The sequence below is a fragment of the Piliocolobus tephrosceles genome, chromosome 7, assembly GCF_002776525.5.
Source record: "Piliocolobus tephrosceles isolate RC106 chromosome 7, ASM277652v3, whole genome shotgun sequence".
Lineage (NCBI taxonomy): Eukaryota > Metazoa > Chordata > Mammalia > Primates > Cercopithecidae > Piliocolobus > Piliocolobus tephrosceles.
Window position 1 is genome coordinate 4875904 of NC_045440.1, and position 22108 is coordinate 4898011.

Here is a 22108-nt window from a genome sequence, read left to right on the forward strand (position 1 = left end):
GAAACTCTGTCTCAAAAAAAAAACAAAAGAGAATCTGCCAAGTACCTTCACTATGTATGTCTTTGAGTTTGTTCCTGGGAAACAGTTAACATTCTCAAATACATGCCTCTACTCTCTTGGATTTGTTTCCTCTGGCTTAATGGACAGGAACTATTTTTAGTTTAAAACTGGTATGCTCTTCATTGAACATATTGATAGTAACATATGTTTATAAGTTGAAATTAGAAAGGCAAACTATATAACCATTAATAAAATAGCTTAGGACTTACATGGCCTAATTTTACCAGCTCTCTAAATAATTTTTAAAAAGCTTTTTGGCCAGGCGTGGTGGCTCACGCCTGTAATCCCAGCACTTTGGGAGGCAGAGGCAGGCGGTTCACGAGGTCAGGAGATTGAGACTGTCCTAGCTAACACGGTGAAAGCCTGTCTCTACTAAAAATACAAAAAATTTGCCTGGCATGGTGACACGCGTCTGTAGTCCCAGCTACTTGGGAGACTGAGGCAGGAAAATCACTTGAACCTGGGAGGTGGAGGTTGCAGTGAGCCGAGATGGCGCCCTTGCACTCCAGTCTGGGTGACAGAGTGAGACTCCATCTCAAAAAAAAGGAAAAAAAAAAAAAAAAAAAAAAAAAAAAAAAAAAAAAAAAAAAAAAAGAAAAGAAAAGAAAAAAAAAAAGCTTTCCAAGGGCCGGGCTCACATGTTAACTGTTAGGTATTAAGTACATGCGATAGTGCTGGTTAGATTTTTTTAGAGAAGGAAGGGGGCCACATTAAAAGAAGGAGAGAAGCAGATTTCAGAGTCAGAAAGTTCTGGGATTGGATTCTGCCCCTGCCACCTGCTGTGTGTGACTTTAGGGATGTGATTCATTGTCTCTACGTTTCATTTCTTTTTTTTGAGACGGTATCTCGCTCTGTCGCCCAAGCTGGACTACAATGGCATAATCTCAGCTCACTGCACCTCCACCTACTGGGTTCAAGCAGTTCTCCTGCCTCAGCCTCCCGAGTAGCTGGGACTACATTCATGCACCACCACACTGGGCTAATGTTTCTATTTTTAGTAGAGACAGGGTTTCACCATGCTGGCCACCCTGGTCTCGAGCTCCTAGCCTCAAGTGATCCACCTGCCTCAGCCTCCCAAAGTGCTGGGATTACAGGCGTGAGCCACTGAGCCCGGCCCTCAATGTCTCTAAGTTTCAATTTCCTCATTGGAAATGGGGATAATAATGTTGACATTAATGTTAACAAACATCCATTGAGTGTTACTGTGTGGCAGGAGCTAGTCTAAGTATTTACATTTTAAAACTCATTTGTTCCTCAGACCAACCCCATGACCTAAGTAATATTATCCTAATTTACAGGTGAGGACATTAATGCATAGGATGACTAAGTAAACTGTTCCAAGTCACAGGGCTGGTAAGCCAGGACTTGAGTCTGAGAGAAGTATTCACCTCCTCATGAAGGAGTATTTCTCACATAGCATTAAGTGCTATTAGTATCATTAGGATTAATATTAAAATATAAATAGTTTAGGAGACAGCTAATATCCTACCCAAGGGTCCAGCCCTGTTGAAACTCTCCCTTCTCAAAAAGCACGTCATGAGCACTAAGCTTGAAAGAGCAGCACCCTTCTTCTGAACGCTTGGCATCTAATACATGTATCACCTATGTCCCACCTATCCTGAGCCAGATGGGTACCTTTTCTTGTGTGTATGCATAAGTCTGCAGGTACATACATACATGCTTATACGTTTACATATATACACACATTTATATATCTAATCTTCTCAGCAAGTTTCAGAGATTCCTTATGGCTCTGGTAACATCTTATTACTTTATAACCACCACAATATCTTAACAGAGTGCCTTGGAGAAGTAGAAATTCAATAAATATAAAATATTTCATTAGAATAGCCTTCACAAACTAACAATTCTTTTCCCTACAAGTTTCCTAGAAAAGAAGGTGCTAGCTATGGAAGACAAGCACATCATCCAACTACAGTCAATCAAAGAAGAGAAAGATCAGCTGCAGGTGTTAGTATCCAAGCAAAATTCCATCATTGAAGAACTAGAAAAAAAAATAGTGACTGCCACGGTGAATAACTCAGTTCTTCAAAAGCAGCAACATGATCTCATGGAGACAGTTAATAACTTACTGACTATGATGTCCACGTCAAACTGTAAGTTTACCTATTAGGTTTTCTTCAGCTTTAATAACCTTTAGTCAGTAAAACTCTCAAAAGACTAAAAAATTTATCTTTCAGAAAAGGCACTATTTCTCATATATTTCATATGAAATATCTACCAATTAAAATGAAGGAAGAAGAGGAGGGGAAATATATGTTATACTAATTATTACGAAGGAAACACCCCAAACATACTTTGGATTCATAGCAGTAAAGAGCCTACTTTTAGTTAGTTCCATCACTAATTAGAAGGATAAGACTAGGCAAATTACTAAACCACAGTGGATATTAATTTATTTAGGTTTTACTTGGAAAAAATAATATCAGATCCATGGGATGGCAATTAAGATTAAATGAGATAATACTCTCAGTGAGTGGCATAAACTGACACTTAAGAGATGCTAGTTCCCTTATCTTGCCAGGTTCTTAAGCACATTTTGCCTTCCTTATTATTGTTTTACTTTGCAGCTTCTCTTATATATTGGAGGGAAGGGCCAGGTGTGGTGGCTCATGCCTGTAATTCCAGCACTTTGGGAGGCTGAGGCAGGAAGATCACTTGAGGTCAGGAGTTCAAGACCAGCCTGGCCAACATGGTGAAACATAGTCTCTACTAAAAATACAAAAATTAGCTAGGCATGGTGGTGGGCACCTGCAATCCCAGCTACTCAGGAGGCTGAGGCAGGAGAATCACTTAAACCTGGGAGGGAGGAGGTTGCAGTGTGCTGAGATTGTGCCACTGCACCGCGCTATGTCCTCAGTGGGATAATGGCCTGAAGGGACAGGCAATGGGGTCGTGATACAGATAACAGTGTTTAGGCACATTCTTTTTAAATTCTTCCATACTAAGTTTACCCCATTCTGTTCAAGATGAAAGATCTTCAAAAAGTAATAATTTAATTTATGTGACTGTGAAGTATTTTCATTACATGTAACTGATGATCAACAAAGGAAGTTTGGATTATTTGAAGTATTATAATTACATGGAATTAATGACCAAAAAGTAAGTGTTAATCTTTTCAGAATTAATAAGAAAACAGTCTGAAAGCAAACTTTCTAGAAAGGTTAAAAAAGTGGCACAGCCTTTTGCTTACTTAAGAATTCCAAAGTAATAAAACTCTCCAAATGATTGGGTCTTGAAATAACAAGTCTTTGTCTGTTCATGAACTCCATTTAAATGCCTTACTATTTTTTAAAAGCAGCTAAGGACCCCACTGTTGCTAAAGAAGAACAAATCAGCTTCAGAGACTGTGCTGAAGTGTTCAAATCAGGACACACCACGAATGGCATCTACACGTTAACATTCCCCAACTCTACAGAAGAGATCAAGGTGAGGTATTCGTCCCCCCTTACTAACTCCCTGGCTCTAGGCAGGCCGCTTTAGAGAGTGAGGAACCAAAGAGCAGAAGTCTCTCCCCAAAGATCTGCCCCTGCCTCACACAGTCCAAAGCCATAGTTACCGGGCAGCTACCTCACCTAGAGCGCTTGCCAAGGGCTCTAAGTTCCGTTGCTGTGCAGGAAATACAGAAGCTGCGTATGAATGACATAGAACTGTCTATCTTATCTTCGGCAAGAAATATGCTCTCCTTGCATTTTGCTTGAATAACGCATACTGTCAGCTGTTTTTCCTGAGGTGTCAGACTCATTGCATTAATTTTAAAGAAAGTATCTTCCAAAAACTGAAGCTCGAATAACCATAGTGCATCAGCCATAGAGGTTTCATGAAATCAATAATTTCTATTGCCATGCCAAAGTCATTTTTCAGTGATATTAGTGTTCTTTTTCGTGAGTGACTGCATAGTGACTTGTACAGTTTGCTACCGCTGCCCTGCCTCACGCGAGGATGGCAGTTTTACCCACCATGGTTTTTGCTCTAGCTGAGCAAACGCTAACACAGTGCCACAGACCAGCAGGGTCAGCATCGTGAAAACAGTTTCAACCAGTGGACTTGCTGACATGGTCTCGGGGACACGCAGGATTCTGAGGTCCACACCATGAGAACCGCTGGGGCAAGCGATTCTAACCTCATCTAACGCAGTCTGGAAGACTCGAAACACACCATAAAGACAGCCTTCATTTTCTTCTCAAGCAGGGAGTTCACTTCAAGGCATATGTCCAATTATTGCTTGTAATGTGAGTGGACAGCAGGTACTCACGACAGGCAAAGCCACAACACAGCTTACCTTAGTCATTCCTAGTTCTGCAGCCTCACTCAGGGAGCCTGTCTCCTGAATGTGTTTTGGGAGATACTGAACTTCAGATGAGAAAAAAAAAAAATCACTTTCGGAGAATATTTCAATGTGGCTTCTCTTAAACATTTGATAGAGCAGAATGATATTACATGAGAATCAGTGTGGTAAAGGGTTATGTAACTACTGGATAACTGTATATATTAAATGTCTATAAATATATTTGCATATAAATGTAAAAGCAGCTACATATTGAACTAACACAAATAAGTACAGAGAATACACTGGATGCTGTACCAAAATGGAAATTTTTGAGGCTCTTGGAAGTATTATCTCTTTAAACTGAGTATTATCCTAAGTATTTAACACAGTATCAAAGAAAAACACTTTAAAAATACAAGCATTAGGGTCTTAAAGACCTGGAAGTTGAAACAGTAACATGTATCTTGATTATGAATGGAAAAGATAAATATTGTGCTATTCAACATAATGCTTTCCAAAGAAACCTTTCTAATTGATTCATGCTGTGTTAAATCAACCCTGAAAATTAGTTAATGTCCCTAACGCCCTAGAAGCAATACAACAGGGAAGGAAGGGAACAAACTCACAAACAACACAGTCTGCTGCAGATGAGAAGGCAATGAACAGACTCTAGGCTAAGCCTTTCAATCTCTTTTGCTATTGGTTTTCATGACAAGTCTGTGCATGCGATTGTCTGTCACCAGATGTTGGCATGTTCTTGGCCTAGGGGACAGGAGTGTCAAGAGGGGGGACAGAGGATACGTGTGAAATGGAGATGCCACAGACACTGATGCAGAGGGACAGCTGCTAACCGTGCAGCCCCATCACGTTGTTGCATCTATGTTTCTCAGCCTAAGTGCAAGCTTCCCATCCCAGTGCACTGTCCCATCCCACAGCCCCCAGAATGGCTGAAATATTCTGCAGAAAGAGGAAAATACATAGTACTCTGGGATTATAGGAACCTCAGGTCATGGTTGGAAACTTTAGGATGTATATTGTCTTTAAACACTTGCCGTAAGAGAAACTCATTTCCTCAGCAGGGAACAGTAAGCTTTCAAAACCTCAATTTTCTCATCTCGAAAATAAGTGGTGTCAATTGTTACCTCTAAATTCCCTTTCAGACTTAAGACTCCATAACTCACAATCTGATCCAGGCAGAGATACACAGGCTTGGATGTAAATTCTGGCTCTGCCATTTGTGGCTCTGGGCAAGTCATTTAACCTGAGAGCTCAGTTTACCCATCTGTAACACCACAATACCCTCAACTTTGGGGGTTGTGACAACACAGGGACAGCCCCTGAGGTAGAACTTGGGACAGGAAATGGGAGTGGTCACCATTTTCACTGCCTTCAAAGACTACCAGACAGCTTCTGTGCCTGGCAGGGGACCCGATTCTGCCCTGGTTTATCTAATTCAAGAAAAGAATGTTCAGTTGGTCTTTGAGCAGATCTTTTCCTAAAAGGCCAATATATTGCAGCTTTAGTTTTGAAAAATTCATTAGGTTCTTGTACAAGAGAGAGACTGCAAGATGACATGTATCAAAAGCCTGTATGCTTGTGCTAGAGACATGGTTATTTCCTTCCCTAAATTTCACAGGACACCTGACTCCTAATGTTTGTCTCTCTGTTTGCTATTTAACCCGTCACTTAATCATTGCCTCAGAGTTGAAGCAAGTCAAATATTATTTCCTGAAAAACCTCAAGCTTTATAGACAGATATCAGGTTCCTGCACCATGCAGCAGCGGACAGATTAAAAATATTAACTGCCCTTAGATTTGTTGTAATTGGAGTGGTAAGGTCTTGGGAAGTACCTGAGGACTTCTGCTTTTCTGATCCTGACATAATCAATTTCAGCACTTTTACTCAGTATCTTCTGGCTGGGTGGATAACCCTATTTGAACACTATCTTTCTTTGTAAGTTTTATAGTCCAATTAACAATAATACTCCAGTTTTTACAAATCCTCTGTTCTTTTTTCTAAAAACCTGGATGAAGTACTAAGAAAATGTTCTAATAACCTTATCATCATCACTAATGGAATCAAAGCAAATACTGATATGGCTCAAATCATTTACGTGCTGGCAGTGACTCTCAGACATTTGACAGTCTCGCCTCTGACTTCCATAACAAGATAAACTTGTTCTCTGAACAAGACAGAACATGTATTTAAGTATTGGTAACTTCATAGCAGTGATTTTGACACTGAAGAATCAAATATTCTTGGAGCAAGGATAGGCTCACCAAGAACCATATCAATGCTTTCAACCCAAGAGCATACCATTTAGGATACAGAATCAATTTCAATATACATACATGAATTCTCAAACCAACTTAGCTTATTCAGCTGCTTTATGAAACAGATTTTTAAAAAGACATATTGATAGAAGTGAGCAGCACTGACCATTTTGTTGACCACAGGAAAATAAGAGGCAGTATTATTCATGAACTGATTTAAACTTGGAACTGTGTTGAGGGACTTTTGGCCTATTTACCAAAGGGTCAGGTTTCTCTGTTTTTGGCAGCATTGTGTCAGTGGAAAAAAACATAACAGGAATTAAAGAGACCTTATTCAAATCCTATATATCACTTAGTAGGTGAGTAACTGATCAAAATTAATCTAACTTTACTAAATCTTTTCTTCTTTCAAAAATGCAGAATTGTGGCCGGGCGCGGTGGCTCAAGCCTGTAATCCCAGCACTTTGGGAGGCCAAGACGGGCGGATCACGAGGTCAGGAGATCGAGACCATCCTGGCTAACACGGTGAAACCTCGTCTCTACTAAAAAATACAAAAACTAGCCGGGCGAGGTGGCGGGCGCCTGTAGTCCCAGCTACCCGGGAGGCTGAGGCAGGAGAATGGTGGGAACCCGGGAGGCAGAGCTTGCAGTGAGATGAGATCCGGCCACTGCACTCCAGCCTGGGCGGCAGAGTGAGACTCCGTCTCAAAAAAAAAAAAAAAAAAAAAAGAATGCAGAATTATGACAGTACAGCAGAGTTGTTGTGAGATTGTAGATAATATACACAAAGTATCTGGCAGAGTGCTTGGATGAGAGTGGTGTGTAGCAATGATAATAAGAATCATAGCAATACAGAGTGATAATAAGGGGTTAGCTTGAGCAGACTGATTTTCTACATCAGATTAATTTAAAATGAGGAAATACTTTTCTTCTTAATAAATGTAATTTTCATTAATGGCACCTATCTTTCCAAACATGAGTGCCATTGGGGAAGGCAATACGAGCCGGGTGACCTTCCTGGAGAGAGACCAGAACCGTGCTGGGGAGAAGTCCCCTGCAGACCAGGCTGTTCCAGGGACAGTTCTCTGGTTCCACTGGCAATGAGGCATCAGGCAGCCACTGCACTTCCTCTGCACCCCTCCTTCCTCATGTAGGAAATGAAAGAACAGGACTAGCACTCTCTCGGTTCTCTTTCTGCTCTCCTCTCTAGGATTCTAACTCATAAACAGAGAACAGTGCACGCTGAAGCTTACCCTGCCAAATCGCCTCCATTATTCTCAAGAAGACCATGGGGCACAACAAAGGAAGAATATTTATAATTGGTTTTGAACCTTAACTTCAATATTTCCTACCTTGTATGTGGCAGAAAATTTATCTTGGTTTCTGGAAAACATGTTTTGTTCTACTGTAATCTTATTATTTAAAACTATTTATGTAATCTTATTTTCAGGGGTTTTTAATTTCATAATAAAACTCCAGCTGAGATGAAATTGAGCATGCATGCGCTTAGCTTAAGAAAGAATTCTGTATTCTGGACAAAGTTTAAACCCACAGAGCCAGTTTAAGAGTAGAAATAAAAAGAGTTGCTTAGAGAAAAACTGTGGGCAATGAGCAATGTACAGAGAAGCCTGAAGTCATGCCCTTGAGGCCAAGCTGCTAAGCCAAGCTCACGTCACACACCTTGCACCAGGACACTGGAGCCTCAAGGCCCTTGTGCTCAGAGGTGAACCAAAAAATCTGATTAGTATCGCACATAAAGGAAGCCAAACAGCCCCACGGTATGAGAAAGTAACAGGAGTCCTCCAAACCCTATGATCAAAGCGTATCCCCTTCACATAGCTCTCTGCAGAGCTGGCAGGGGCTGGCAATTAATGAAAGGTCTCAAGGCTGTGAACACAAGTCAAAGGTTTTCTACAGGATGGAGATGTGGGGTTCGGGGCCAATCTGCCAAAATGTGCCATTCACGATGAATCTCTAAAAAATAGCAATCTCTGGGCCAGCCATCAGGGTGGGGTCTTTACCCTGGAACAGATGATGACAAGCAAGTCACATTCTCATCAACACTTTATATTATATTACTGTTTATGTTTCACCATCATTTTAAATCCATCACTTTCAATTTATTTGAAACCATCTTTTTCTTAGACAACCCCGACGCTCTACTCCGTGCCTTATATCCCAGAGAACCCTCTCGGCCGAGTCCTGTATTCGGGGTCTACATTCCTCCTGCTTCTGCTCTGTCACTTATACTCTGCATTCCTGTTTGCAGGCCTACTGTGACATGGAAGCTGGCGGAGGTGGGTGGACAATTATTCAGCGACGTGAGGATGGCAGCGTTGACTTTCAGAGGACTTGGAAAGAATATAAAGTGGTATGGACATTCTTTAAGGCATCAGAAAAGAATTTCCCTTGTGAAAAATAGCTTTCAAGATCTGCGGAACCTTAACCACCAATCCCAAACTAATCAATTACTTTTGACATAGTTTTCTTTTTGGTAGAGACGGGGTTTCATCGTGTTAGCCAAGATGGTCTTGATCTCCTGATCTCGTGATCTACCCGCCTCGGTCTCCCAAAGTGCTGGGATTACAGGCTTTTAAAATTGGTGTTCAAATTAGTTCTTCAAATTGGTGTTTCAGTCTCCCCTTTAAAGAATGGCCAATATAAGGTAAACTGTATCAAAACAAAAGCTGCAGCCAGGCACGGTGGCTCATGCCTGTAATCCCAGCACTTTGGGAGGCCGAGGCAGGTGGGTCACCTGAGGTCGGGAGTTTGAGACCAGCTGGCCAACATAGCGAAACTCTGTATCTACTAAAAATACAAATATTAGCCAGGTGTGGTGATGAGCACCTGTAACTCCGGCTACTCAGGAGGCTGAGGCAGGAGAATCGCTTGAACCTGGGAGGCAGAGGTTGTAGTGAGCCCAGATCATGCCACTGCACTCCAGCCTGCCTGGGTGACAGAGTAAGACTCTCTCTCCAAAGAAAAAGAAAAAAAAAAAAAGAAAAAACAAGGCTGCCACTGCTTAGCTTATTTTTAAAGGTGGGCTCAGCGTTTTTTTGGTAAGCCAACTGTTTCAAGGTGCTTCACATTTCCATGAACTGAACTGTTTATGCCGAGGCTTCTGCTGGTGGCTCCCCAAGTAGTTCTCGTTATCCCAATACAAATTATCTTCCAGCAGCAGCTTAGTGTCTAATAACTGACCTGTTTAAAATCCATTTTCTTTTGGGGAGGACCCTGAATTGTCACAGAACCAGAAGTAATTTCTGCTATTTGATAGTTATTCTATTTAAGTTCACGGACTATCCATTTCAAATATACAAAGAAAAAATTACATGAAGTAATTGAATTTAACAACTTGCATTACAGGGATTTGGTAACCCTTCAGGAGAATATTGGCTGGGAAATGAGTTTGTTTCACAACTGACTAATCAGCAACGCTATGTGCTTAAAATACACCTTAAAGACTGGGAAGGGAACGAGGCTTACTCATTGTATGAACATTTCTATCTCTCAAGTGAAGAACTCAATTATAGGTAAGTGAGTTACTGGTAAACTGAAAGAAAAAATTAAAAGATTTGTGGCCGGGCGCGGTGGCTCACGCTTGTAATCCCAGCACTTTGGGAGGCTGAGGTGGGTGGATCACGAGGTCAGGAGATCGAGACCATCCTGGCTAACACGGTGAAACCCCATCTCTACTAAAAATATAAAAAAATTAGCCGGGTGTGGTGGCGGGCACCTGTAGTCCCAGCTACTCAGGAGGCTGGGGAAGGAGAATGGCAGGAACCCGGGAGGCGGAGCTTGCAGTGAGCCAAGATCGTGCCACTGAACTCCGGCCTGGGCCACAGAGCGAGACTCTGTCTCAAAAAAAAAAAAAGAAAAAAAAATTAAAAGATTTGCTGGGTGACTATTCCAGAAAATGAGAACCACAATGATTTAACCAAGATCTAAATTACTCTTTTATTACCTTAAATGGAAAAACATCTTGTTTCTCAGAATTATTACCTCTTTAAGTTTCTCTGGGTTTAAAATTCTACCTTTGGTTATAACAATATAAAAGAAACTTCATACAAACAGTATTTTGTCCGTTGTGTTTACTGTGTCTCTTCAAAGCCTAGAAGAATTCTGCCTGGTAGATAATTGGCTTTCACAGATACTTGTAAAATCAGTGAATGGTAAGTGTTCCCATGATGATATGTCACACGAATAGCATAAATGATGGATACTTGTGACTGTGATGTTTTATTCCAAAAGGTTTCAAAACTTAATCTGTCTTTACTAAGTTTAAACACATTCAATTGTGTTCAATCTCAAAGTCAAGATTAGTTGTCAAGTTTAGAGATGGCAGAGTTAGGTGGGATGTTAGTCAACTCTCCGCTCCTCTACAGGAAATACATCAGATTCACAGCAGTCCCTGAGTGTCTGCCTTGTCCTCACCCATTTAGTGGCAATTATCATAAGTAACAGCATGGGCAACCTTGACCGGGAATTTACTTTCTGCCTCTAAAATGCCGTGAGAGTGGAGACAGAGAACAGCAATGGGACTTGACAACTTAGTGTGCAGATAAGTATGGTGAAGCCACATGCACAGTAATGCTGGTACACAAGGCACACAGAGGCACTCCGAAATGTGTGTGCAATGGCGGGGCAGAGAAGTGAGACTGTGCGCCCAGTGGCACCAACACCAGCCTAAAGGAGCCTAAAGAGCACAGACTGGTGGCGCCCGGTGATCACGGAGCACACATTATGAAATACTCGCTTTGAGGTCAGAAATCAGCAAATGAAGGTCAACACGAACATCACAGAAACAGTCATCATCTGACCTACAGTCTCATCTTCATCTCATTAATGCCCAAGTCAGACACTCTGCTCCACGACCTGAACGGTCTGAAAGCAGACACAACGTTAAAGTCCTTGAGCAGGCTGCCCAGCGGAGGGCTGTAGTGGGCAGCACAGAGAAGTGGCTGAACGTCAAGTTGCCTGAACAACCAACTGAAAACTCTACAATGCCCAGTATGTCCTGTTTTACAAACAGTGAATGGAAATTCAGAAGCACGTTTGAGAAACAGATATACATGGATGTGACTCTTTAAACATCAGTGAAGCATATTCACTACTCTCATTATGGAAAGACCAGGCTCTCCTGGAGAGGTAACGACCGAGATGAATGAGAAGATAGGTGTTTGGGCCTCACAGCGGTTCCAACTTGACTCCAAAGAGATCAAAACTTCAGTGAATTTTGAGACACAAGTGGTTGGTCATTGTGTTACCTCCAAGTTAAATATTTTTTCAACTGGCAAGAGTTAGGAATCTACAACAGAAGAATTAAAAAAAAAAAAAAAAGCACAAAAATTAAGGATTAGGCTGTTTGTATAAGAAGAGTTTTACAAAATGGGTCATTACCCTTGTACGCTGACATTATAAAAATATTTTAAACTGAGATGGCTTTTAACAGATATTTCCTTTAGAAATGCAATCAATTTTTGGATAGGCCATTTGGAAAAATACACACGTTGGTTTAAAGCTTAATTTGCTTGGCAAGATAAAATGGATATTACATCAAAATTATTATCCTATAAAACATGATGCTAGCATGATAAGAGAACTGTGAAGGGACTGAAACTTTGCATAACTGCAAATGCTTGGAGACGCCCATTGTATGCAGCATGTAAGGGATTTTTTTCCAGAAGAAATGTTCTCCAAGTGTGGGAAAACTGGAATATACGTTATAAGAAATGGATAAACGCATCAGTAGAATTTGATTCTTTCCAGTAAAACTAAAAGCTATGTGTACATTAAACCTTAAAAATTGGTCACTTTTCACACACATTCTTGCAATTTCATAAAACACTGAGATTTAATTGTTAAATGTTGATGTTATCTCTTTACTCCACTGTCATATAAAATAATCCCTGGCAAAGCTGCAGAGATTGAAAAAAAAATCAACCCATACCAATGTAATGCAACTTCAAGTTTTGTGAAGTTGGCCATTCTTAATAACGAAATTTTAAAGAAAGCACTTTAAACCAGGGAGCCATAAAAGGACCTAAAATTATACAAAACCTTTCGAACAGAGACTCATAAAAAATAGTATTCTCCCTTATTTTTCTTGCCTCTGGGGAAAATTTAACAAGTTCCATGAGAACTAAACATGTTCAAAGGAGATAGGAGAGTTAAAAGATAAGCAAGGGAAGTGGTTCATCTCAATCCTGTCTATGATTAATGGGAAGACAATGGAAAGAAAGTAAAGTGTTTCAAAATCCCAACAAAGATGAGTATTTATGACATTAACATTTTGCAGCAGGCATTTAGAGACTGAGCTATGGCCAGTCTCACTTTTGAAATATGTAGGAAAATACTGAGACCCACATGTCCAGTCCATGCCTTAGGATGAAGTTTCTAGGGCTGCCTTAATACTGAAGACACTTAGGAGCAACACTTATGGAACTCCACATCACATGGCCTCATCCTCATCTTTTCACAACTTCTTCAATAAACAAACATCTCTGTTTAGGTGTGCACCAGTATTGAAACATGGCAGAGGGGTTTGCTGCATCTGGTGCAAATCCTACCTCCAAGACTTAAGAGTCTGACCTCGGACAAGTTCGTATCTCTGAACCTCAGTGACTTTCAGTGCAAAAATAAAGATGGCGGCCACCACTGCCAGTGGTTATGAGCATCCAGTGTGCGTGCAGGTATAAGCACCTGGCCTGGCCTGACCAGACCAGCAGGTAAAACTAAAAGAACCTTTTCTCTCTTCTTTGCACTCTTCCAATACAAACTGATAAAAATTATATCACTCCAATGCGGCAGTTAGTAAACATTAGCAGGTTTTACAAAGAAGGGCATCATCTTGGTGCTTCAAGTACACTTCTGCTACCATTGCAGGATTTGCTTTGCAGGCTCCTCACCTGGGTCTTCGTGTGCCTGTTTCTCCATCGGGATGTGAGGACTCAATGTGCCAACATAGCATACCCCATTATGTGATGCCTGCTCTGATCTGTACTGAACCATCTGCCAAGGGGCTTCTTTGCAGCAGAAACTCCTGAACATAGTTACGGAAAATTAAAAAAAAAAAAAGAAAAGAAAAGAAAAAACAACCTCAAAACATTGTCTTCTCCCTTCCCTTATTTGCTCCTTGCTGGTACACAGATGACCAATAATAAGTCGTATTTTTGCAATACAACTTACAATGGTTCCACTTAAGGTTTTTCAACTTTACGATGGTGTGAAAGTGATACACATTCAGCAGAAACTACACTTTGAGATTTAAATTTGGATCTTTCCCTGGCTAGTGATATGTGGCACGACGCTCCCTTGTGATGCTGGGCAGTGGCAGGAAGCCACAGCTCCCAGTCAGCCCTATGATCACCAGGGTGAACAACAGACACTGCGTGCACCATGTTGCCAAATGGCTCTGCCTGACTGTGGGCTAACGTGAGTGTTCTGAGCACATTGAAGGAAGGCTAGGGCTAAGCTACGATGCTCCGAAGGTCAGGTGTATTCCATGCATTTTCAATGTACAACATTTTCAACCTTCAATGGGCTTATCCGAACATAGCCCCATGGGAAGTCAGGGATCATCTGTATTGTAAATAGTGTCTAACTTACTCGGACATTTGTTCCTTTCTCAATGTCTAACAGTTTAATTACTTTACACTACTATACAGACATGAGGCAATGCAGCCACAAGGATTTATTTTCAGCACCGTTCTGTAGATTTCTTCCCCAAACACAGTGGCCATTCCTTGTCTGCTGCATTCTCCAGCCCCCCGGGGCACCCTGTGGAAAATGATGTTTGAGGTTGCCCAGTTGTGTCAGGACTCCGTCTCTATGGAGGACTGGAGACCTGGGAGGAGGACCCTCGTGCTGCATTTCTCTGTCTTCTGCTTATCTGAAAGCAGCAGGAAAATAAATTACAGGGCTCTACAGTCGCTGCTGATAGTTGTGCAAGTGATATGTGTTGAAGGTTTCATGGAAACATCCCTCTTTGCCGAAGGATTTGATGATAAGTTGGTTCCTGTTTATACCAGTGCAAAATATTTTGTCCAGAGTACGCATTAGTCCATTAACGAGTACAGAACATGCTTCTGTAGAATAGAATTCTTCATTACAAAAAATTTTCCACTATGGTAAATCAATGACCCTAGCCAATTAAATTTGTTTTTTTTTCTTTGCACACTTACAGGATTCACCTTAAAGGACTTACAGGGACAGCCGGCAAAATAAGCAGCATCAGTCAACCAGGAAATGATTTTAGCACAAAGGATGCAGACAATGACAAATGTATTTGCAAATGTTCACAAATGCTAACAGGAGGTAGGGATGACTTTCTGTCTTCCTATTTGTATTGGCAAGGAACGATTTCATAGAGGGAAAGGCTGGCAATTTGGACTTCAAATTGTGATTGGTAATGATGTCCACAATTTCATAGGTAGACGCACTAGCTTGACATAGATAAATGTGTTTCACTTTTTTTAGACTAAGTTTTAAGTGAGAATATGATATGGAACTAGACTTGTCAGCAAGCCAACCGTGTCTCCTCAGGACCTAGCCCTGGCGAGGAGAGGGGATATTTGATTCTTAGCAAGCTCTCTTGGGTTTGTGCTTGCTGGATACTAGAGAGATGGTTTAATTACATTTTGCTTTATTTAAAAAGTTAAAAATTCCAAGTAGCAACCAAAACAGTAATACACATTATAGAAATATTTCCAAATAATAATTCAATGTTCAAACAAGGAATTTCCAGTTGTCATTTATTATTTATTCATTTTGAGACAGAGTCTCCAGCTGTTTGTTTGTTTATTTATTTTGAGACAGAGTCTCACTTTGTTGTCCAGAAGGGAGTGTGATCGCAGCTCACTGCAACCCCTGCCTCCCAGGCTCAAGCAATTCTCCTGCCTCAGCCTCCCCAGTGCTGGGATTATAGGTGCCCACGACTGCACCGGCTAATTTTATATTTTTAGTACAGAGAGAGTTTCATCCTGTTTGCCAGGCTGGTCTCAAACTGCTGACCTCAAGTGATCTGCCCGCCTCAGCCTCCAGAAGTGTTGAGATGACAGGCGTGAGTCACCACACCTGGCCCCCGTTGTTTGTTTAAAAAAGATTTCATTACTATATAGCAAACACCTATAAACACAATGAGTTAACCAACCTCTTTTAGTGAATCAAATTCAAATGAGTGATCTTCTTCTTTAAGGCCTTTCTGGTTTTCTACTTTTAGTATCAGACTGCCGTAAAACAGACAATGAAAACCACACTCACAAGCAAAAGACCACTGTAGTAGTCACTTAAAACGGATGGGCTGGTATTCAGAAACATTTGAGAGTTCAAACACAGGAATCAACTTTTAGAAAATGTTATTATTCTGGCCTGGTGGCTCACGCCTGCAATCCCAGCACTCTGGGAGGCTGAGGCGGGCGGATCACCTGAAGTTAGGAGTTCGAGACCAGCCTGGCCAGCATGGTGAAACCCCGTCTCTACTAAAAATACAAAAATTACCCAGGCATGGTGGCAGTTGCCTGTAATCCCAGTTACTCCTACTCAGGAGGCTGAGGCAGGAGAATGGCTTGAACCTGGGAGGCGGAGGTTGCAGTGACCCAAGATCGTGCCATTGCATGCCAGCCTGGGGGACAGAGTGAGATTTCATCTCAAAAAGAAAAAAAAAAGAAAAAAAAGAAAACGTTATTTTTCTGATTTTTTAAAAGTTTAGAAATTCACTGACAGTAACAAACACTACTACTTAGTAACTGAGACAAGAAAAAAGTCTGACAAATGCTGTCAAGTTAGTTCTTGAAAAACACTGAAAGATGTAAAGTAGCAACAAAAACTCTGCCAATAGTGCAAAATGAATGTAAAGAATAACAGGAAAAATGGGAGGGTTTAATTTCTAGAGAACATAAATCGTATCTGCAAAAATTCATGTGTTACCCACCCAAGAAAACCAAAGGTAAGAACTATGGTCAACCTATTTTATAAATGAAGGTTACTACATTAAACAAATGGATGACCCAAGTTATGATGCATTCACACTATAGGAATCATTAAGAGGGCTGGGCGTGCACACTTGTAATCCCAGAACTTTGGGAGGCCAAGGCAGGCGGATCACCTGAGGTCAGGAGTTTGAGACCAGCCTGGCCAACATGGCAAAACCCCATCTCTACTAAAAATACAAAAATTAGCCAGGTGTGGTGGCGCACACCTGTAATCCCAGTTACTCAGAAGGTTGAGGCAGGAGAATCGCTTGAACCGGGGAGACAGAGGTTGCAATGAGCCACTGCACTCCAGCCTGGGCGACAAGAGTGAGACTCTGTCTCAAAAACAAAACAGAACAAAACAAAAAAACAAACAAAACAAAACAAAACAAAAAAACACAAAAAAACCCAGCATCATTAACAGTCAAAAGGAGGATTTAGTAATGAAAATAATATGAAATTTGGTAATATTCAAGTCTTTAAATTTCATGCCTTTTATACTGAATCAGGCCTCATTAAAAAAAAAAAAAAAAAAAAAGCAATCCTCTGTTTCCTGAGAAAATATGACTACTATTTGGTAACACAGGTCCTCCCTACTAACCATTATTACACCAATGAGCAAAGCCCTCATATTGATTTTGCAAAAGCTTCTTGTTTCCCTCATCCTGGCACAATCATCCTTTTTAAAGCTGAACAGCAGGGAAAGTGGTCGGGTGGAGGAGCCACAGATACCTAGGGCTTCGTTTCCTGTCTGCCCTTCCCCTCACATGCTGGACCCAGTTCTCTCCTTGAGAAGGTTGTGGTTGTTAGACCACCCGTATGTGGTGAGCTTCTCGGGAGAGTAGGAGAATCACATTAATAACCAAGGAAACAATATATTTACTTACTCAAATCAAGATTTAGGGGCTGAGAATGTAATTGGAAAAGAGACTGAGGAGAGGAAAAACAGTCCAAGAGAGAAAGTGGAGTGGTCTTGCCTGTGAAGGGGTCAAATTCCAGCCAGCGGTCTGGACCATTAATGAACCAGCCTAATGAGCAGCTCCATTTTGCATGGACACCAAGTTCTCTAGTCAGAAAAGCTCCAGAAGAGACTGACTTATGAATCTGTCAAAGTGCTGAATATGTGAAGGATTCTGAGTAGAACACGCAAACTTCCATCCCATCTGTATTCATCTGAATCAAATGAAGTCACTGAGCTGTTACCACCAGGAAAGATTGTAGGAACCTGGATGAAATAACTGGCACTCACAAAGCAATGTGTAAACACAACATATATATATATATATATATAGAACATATATATTCTATATATATATGTTCTTTATATACATATATAAAGAATATATAGTCTATATATACATATATAAAGAATATACATATTCTATATATAAATAATATATTCTATATAGATAGAATATATATATTCTATATATACATAGAATATATATATTCTATATATACATAGAATATATATATTATATATACATAGAATATATATATTCTATATACATATATAGAGAGTATATATATATATATTCTCTTTGGCGTCAGAGTTTTTATTTAAGAAATAATACATTACAGGTAAGGCTAAAGAGGCCCTGCCAGTGCCATTCCCTACCTGCTGCTTGGGTCGAGGTTAATTCACTTTATTAATTTTCCTACATATGGAGATATCAATCCTAATTATTTTCTGTATTTTAAAAATTAATATAAGGAGTATCATACTGTATGTGTCCCTCCAGCACAGTGTCTTTGAGATTTATTCAGATTAATATGTGTAAAATCAAGGTTACAGCAGTCCTCTCTTCTTAAGGGAAACATTCCAAGATGTCCAGCAAATGCCTGAAATCACAGACAGTATCAAACCCTATGTGTTTATTTTTTCCTCTTCACACATATTTATGAGGTTTAGTTTGTAAACGAGGCACAAAAAGAGACTTAACAACAATAATAAAACTGAATAATATACAACATATTGCTTCCAATTTCATGGATATAAGATTTGTTCTTCTATAGATCTTAGCACCCTTAGTGTACGATTTTGTTCTCTCCTTATTAAGTCAGGAACTTTCACCTTTTCACTTAAAGGAAGCACTTTACAGCTTCTCTTTGGCATATCTGAATTGCCAGCATCATCACTCTTGTACTTTTGGGGCCATTATTAAGTCAAATAAGGGTTACTTGAACATAAGCACTGTGATACAGCGTGGATCCACGGGACAGAGGGGATCATTCACGTTCTGGGAGGGAAGAAGGGGACAGCAGGAGATTTCATCCCGTTACTCAGAACAGCATGCAATTTAAGGCTTATAGATTATTTCTGTCACCCAGGGTGGAGTGCAGTGGCGCCATCTCGGCTCACTGCAAGCTCCACCTCCCGGGTTCCCGCCATTCTCCTGCCTCAGTCTCCCGAGTAACTGGGACAACAGGCGCCCGCCACCACGCCCGGCTCATTTTTTTGTATTTTTAGTAGAGTCGGTGTTTCACCGTGTTAGCCAGGATGGTCTGGATCTCCTTACCTTGTGACCCACCTCAGCCTCCCAAAGTGCTGGGATTACAGGCGTGAGTCACCGCGCCCAGCCCCTGCTTATAGATTATTTCTAGAATTTTCCATTAAATATTTAGAGCCGCAGCTGACTTCAGGTATCTGAAAGTGCAGAAAGTGAAAACAGCAGATAAGAGGGGGCTACTGTGTTTCTTTCTCTCACAAACCCCAGCATGCTCCTGTTTTTGGCCAAGCCCAGAAATTAAGGTGTAGATGGGGCTTCACTCCCACAGCCCCATGCTGAGCACCTCTCCTGCCCTGGCTCTAGCTGAGTGAGCGCACACTCTCACTTTAAATTTCCTCTTTGTCTCTGAAACATAGAGACTCCCTTTTTATGGAGCTCCACTGAGTACTTAATATTTTGGGTTAAAGTTCAATAAAAAAAAATCCTTTAATAGAGCAAGGGGAGCCTGAGCGAGTCCAGCCCACCATGTTGCTGGGACTGGTAAGTAATCCTGGTTGAAGGAGAGTTTTCCAACTGTGCCTCAGATGTTTGCTTATCCCCGCTGTTAAGTGTGTACACACTGTGGGCTTACCAAATAGGACTGTGGGGAATTCAGGCCTCTCCACACAGCGTAAGGGAAAAGGTGGAAGAACGCTTGTCAAAGCATTTGCAGTAATAAAACTGTGATGCCATGGGCGTACCGCTGGAAAACCATCCCTCTGCCAGTGCACATCCTATACTCACAGTCATCTGCATGTGCCTACCCCACATGCCTGCAACGTGCCTCCTGGCTTAGCTGAGTATTGCTGTCTTCCTTGTGGGAGCTGGCATCACCTAGTTCCTAATTCCTTCTGTGTTTTACTTTCACAGGCTGGTGGTTTGATGCATGTGGTCCTTCCAACTTGAACGGAATGTACTATCCACAAAGGCAGAACACAAATAAGTTCAACGGCATTAAGTGGTACTACTGGAAAGGCTCAGGCTACTCGCTCAAGGCCACAACCATGATGATCCGACCAGCAGATTTCTAAACACCCGAGTCCACCTGAATAAGACTGTCTCGAACTATTTTCAAAGACTTAAACCCAATGCACTGAAAGTCACGGCTGCGCACTGTGTCCTCTTCCACCACAGAGGGCGTGTGCTCAGTGCTGACGGGACCCACGTGCTCCAGATTACAGCCTGTAAACTTTGTCACTTAAACTTGCATCACTTAACAGACCAAAGCAAGACCCTAAACATCTGTAATTGTGATTAGACAGAACACCTATGTAAAGAGGAACCCGAGGCTGAGAATCAGATTGACAATTTACAGACTCTGCTGTCACAACGAAGAATGTTATGTGCAAGTTTATCAGTAAATAACTGGAAAACAGAACACTTATGTTATACAATACAGATCATCTTGGAACTGCATTCTTCTGAGCACTGTTTACACACTGTGTAAATACCCATGTGTCCTGAATTCACCATCACTATCACAATTAAAAGGAAGAAAAAAATCTCTAAGCCATAAAAAGACATATTCAGGGATATTCTGAGAAGGGGTTACTAGAAGTTTAATATTTGGAAAAACAGTTAGTGCATTTTTACTCCATCTCTTAGGTGCTTTAAATTTTTATTTCAAAAACAGCGTATTTACATTTATGTTGACAGTTTAGTTTTAAGTTAATGCTCAAATACGTATTTCAAGTTTATATGGTGGAAACTTCCAGAATCTCTGAAATCAACAGAAACATGTGCCATTTTAGTTTATATGCAGATTGTACTATTTTTTCTGCCTGATGGTTAAATATGAAGGTATTTTTAGTAATTAAATATAACTTATTAGGGGATATGCCTATGTTTAACTTTTATGATAATATTTACAATTTTATAATTTGTTTCTGAAAGAACTAATTGTGCCTTGTGATAAGGAATCCTTTGATTTTAATGATGAGGAAAATTATACATTTCATTCTATGACAAAGAAACTTTATTATCTTCTCGCTATTCTAAAACAGAGGTCTGTTTTCTAGTAAGATATATTTTTATAGAACTAGGTTACAATTTAATTTGTAGTTGAGAAAAGCCTTCTATTTAAGGAATTTACAAAGCTATACGTCTCAAGATTCACCCTTAAATTTACTTAAGGAAAAAAATAGACACTAGTAAGATTTTTTTATGTCAATCAGCAAACTGAAAAAAAAAGTGTTTCAAGGTGCAAAAACAAAATCTGATGTTCATAATATATTTAAATATTTACAGAAAATTTGAGAACACAGGGCCGGGTGCAGTGGCTCACACCTGTAATCCCAGTACATTGGGAGGCCGAGGTGGGCAGGTCACCTGAGGTCAGGAGTTCAAGACCAGCCTGGCCAACATGGTGAAACCCCGTCTCTATTAAATAATACAAAAACCAGCCAGGCGTGGTGGTGGGCAACTGAAATCCCAGCTACTCGGGAGGCTGGGACAGGGAGAATTGCTTGAACCCAGGAGGCGGAGGCTGCAGTGAGCCAAGATCATGCTACTGCACTCCAGCCTGGGTGACGGAGCAAGACTCCATCTCCAAAAAAAAAAAAAAAGAAAGAAAGAAAAGAAAATTTGAGAACACAGCTTTATACTCAGGACTACAAAACCATAAACTCCTAGAGTTTTAACACCTTTTGAAATTTTCATAGTACAATTAATACTAATGAACATTTGTGTAAAGCTTTATAATTTAAAGGCAATCTCTCATATATTCTTTTCTGAGTCATTTGCAAGGAAGTTCAGAGTCCAGTCTACAACTAGCATCTACTATACATCTGTCTTTACCTTAAAGTATTCTACCATTATTTTTTCTTTATTCCATTTTAAAGTCTAATTTATTTTACGCCAACTTCTCCCCGCTCCCTTGACGTAGTTTTAGAACACATATGTGTTGCTACATATTTTGAGTCAGTGATGGACTCTGGCAAAGTCAAGGCTCTGTTTTATTTCCACCAAGGTCCACTTTTCCAACAACTATTTAACTGAGTCAAGAACCTCCCTACCTTAGAACT

At 40.6% G+C, this 22108-nt stretch overlaps 2 protein-coding genes across 5 annotated transcripts in view; one reads left to right on the forward strand and one right to left on the reverse strand.

Annotated features, from left to right (window-relative positions):
• Nucleotides 1–20920, forward strand: part of ANGPT2 (angiopoietin 2) — a 60423-nt gene extending 39503 nt beyond the window's left edge. Inside the window, exons 4-9 of one of the 2 annotated variants that reach the window (XM_023219101.2) lie at nucleotides 1945–2177; nucleotides 3380–3510; nucleotides 8895–8996; nucleotides 9992–10158; nucleotides 14811–14941; nucleotides 19956–20920. In XM_023219101.2, coding sequence (XP_023074869.1) covers nucleotides 1945–2177; nucleotides 3380–3510; nucleotides 8895–8996; nucleotides 9992–10158; nucleotides 14811–14941; nucleotides 19956–20116 — 925 coding nt within the window. In that variant the 3' untranslated portion in view covers nucleotides 20117–20920. The remainder of the gene's footprint in view (nucleotides 1–1944; nucleotides 2178–3379; nucleotides 3511–8894; nucleotides 8997–9991; nucleotides 10159–14810; nucleotides 14942–19955) is intronic. The other variant, XM_023219102.3, reaches the window with a different exon arrangement.
• Nucleotides 1–22108, reverse strand: part of MCPH1 (microcephalin 1) — a 241277-nt gene that overhangs the window by 123332 nt on the left and 95837 nt on the right. Inside the window, exon 13 of one of the 3 annotated variants that reach the window (XM_023219100.2) lies at nucleotides 13587–13667. The exons of the other annotated variants lie outside the window; for them this stretch is intronic. Within the exon in view, the coding sequence (XP_023074868.2) occupies nucleotides 13602–13667 (66 nt within the window). The 3' untranslated portion in view covers nucleotides 13587–13601. Of the gene's footprint in view, nucleotides 1–13586; nucleotides 13668–22108 lie in introns of those variants that run through there. 3 annotated transcript variants of the gene reach the window in all.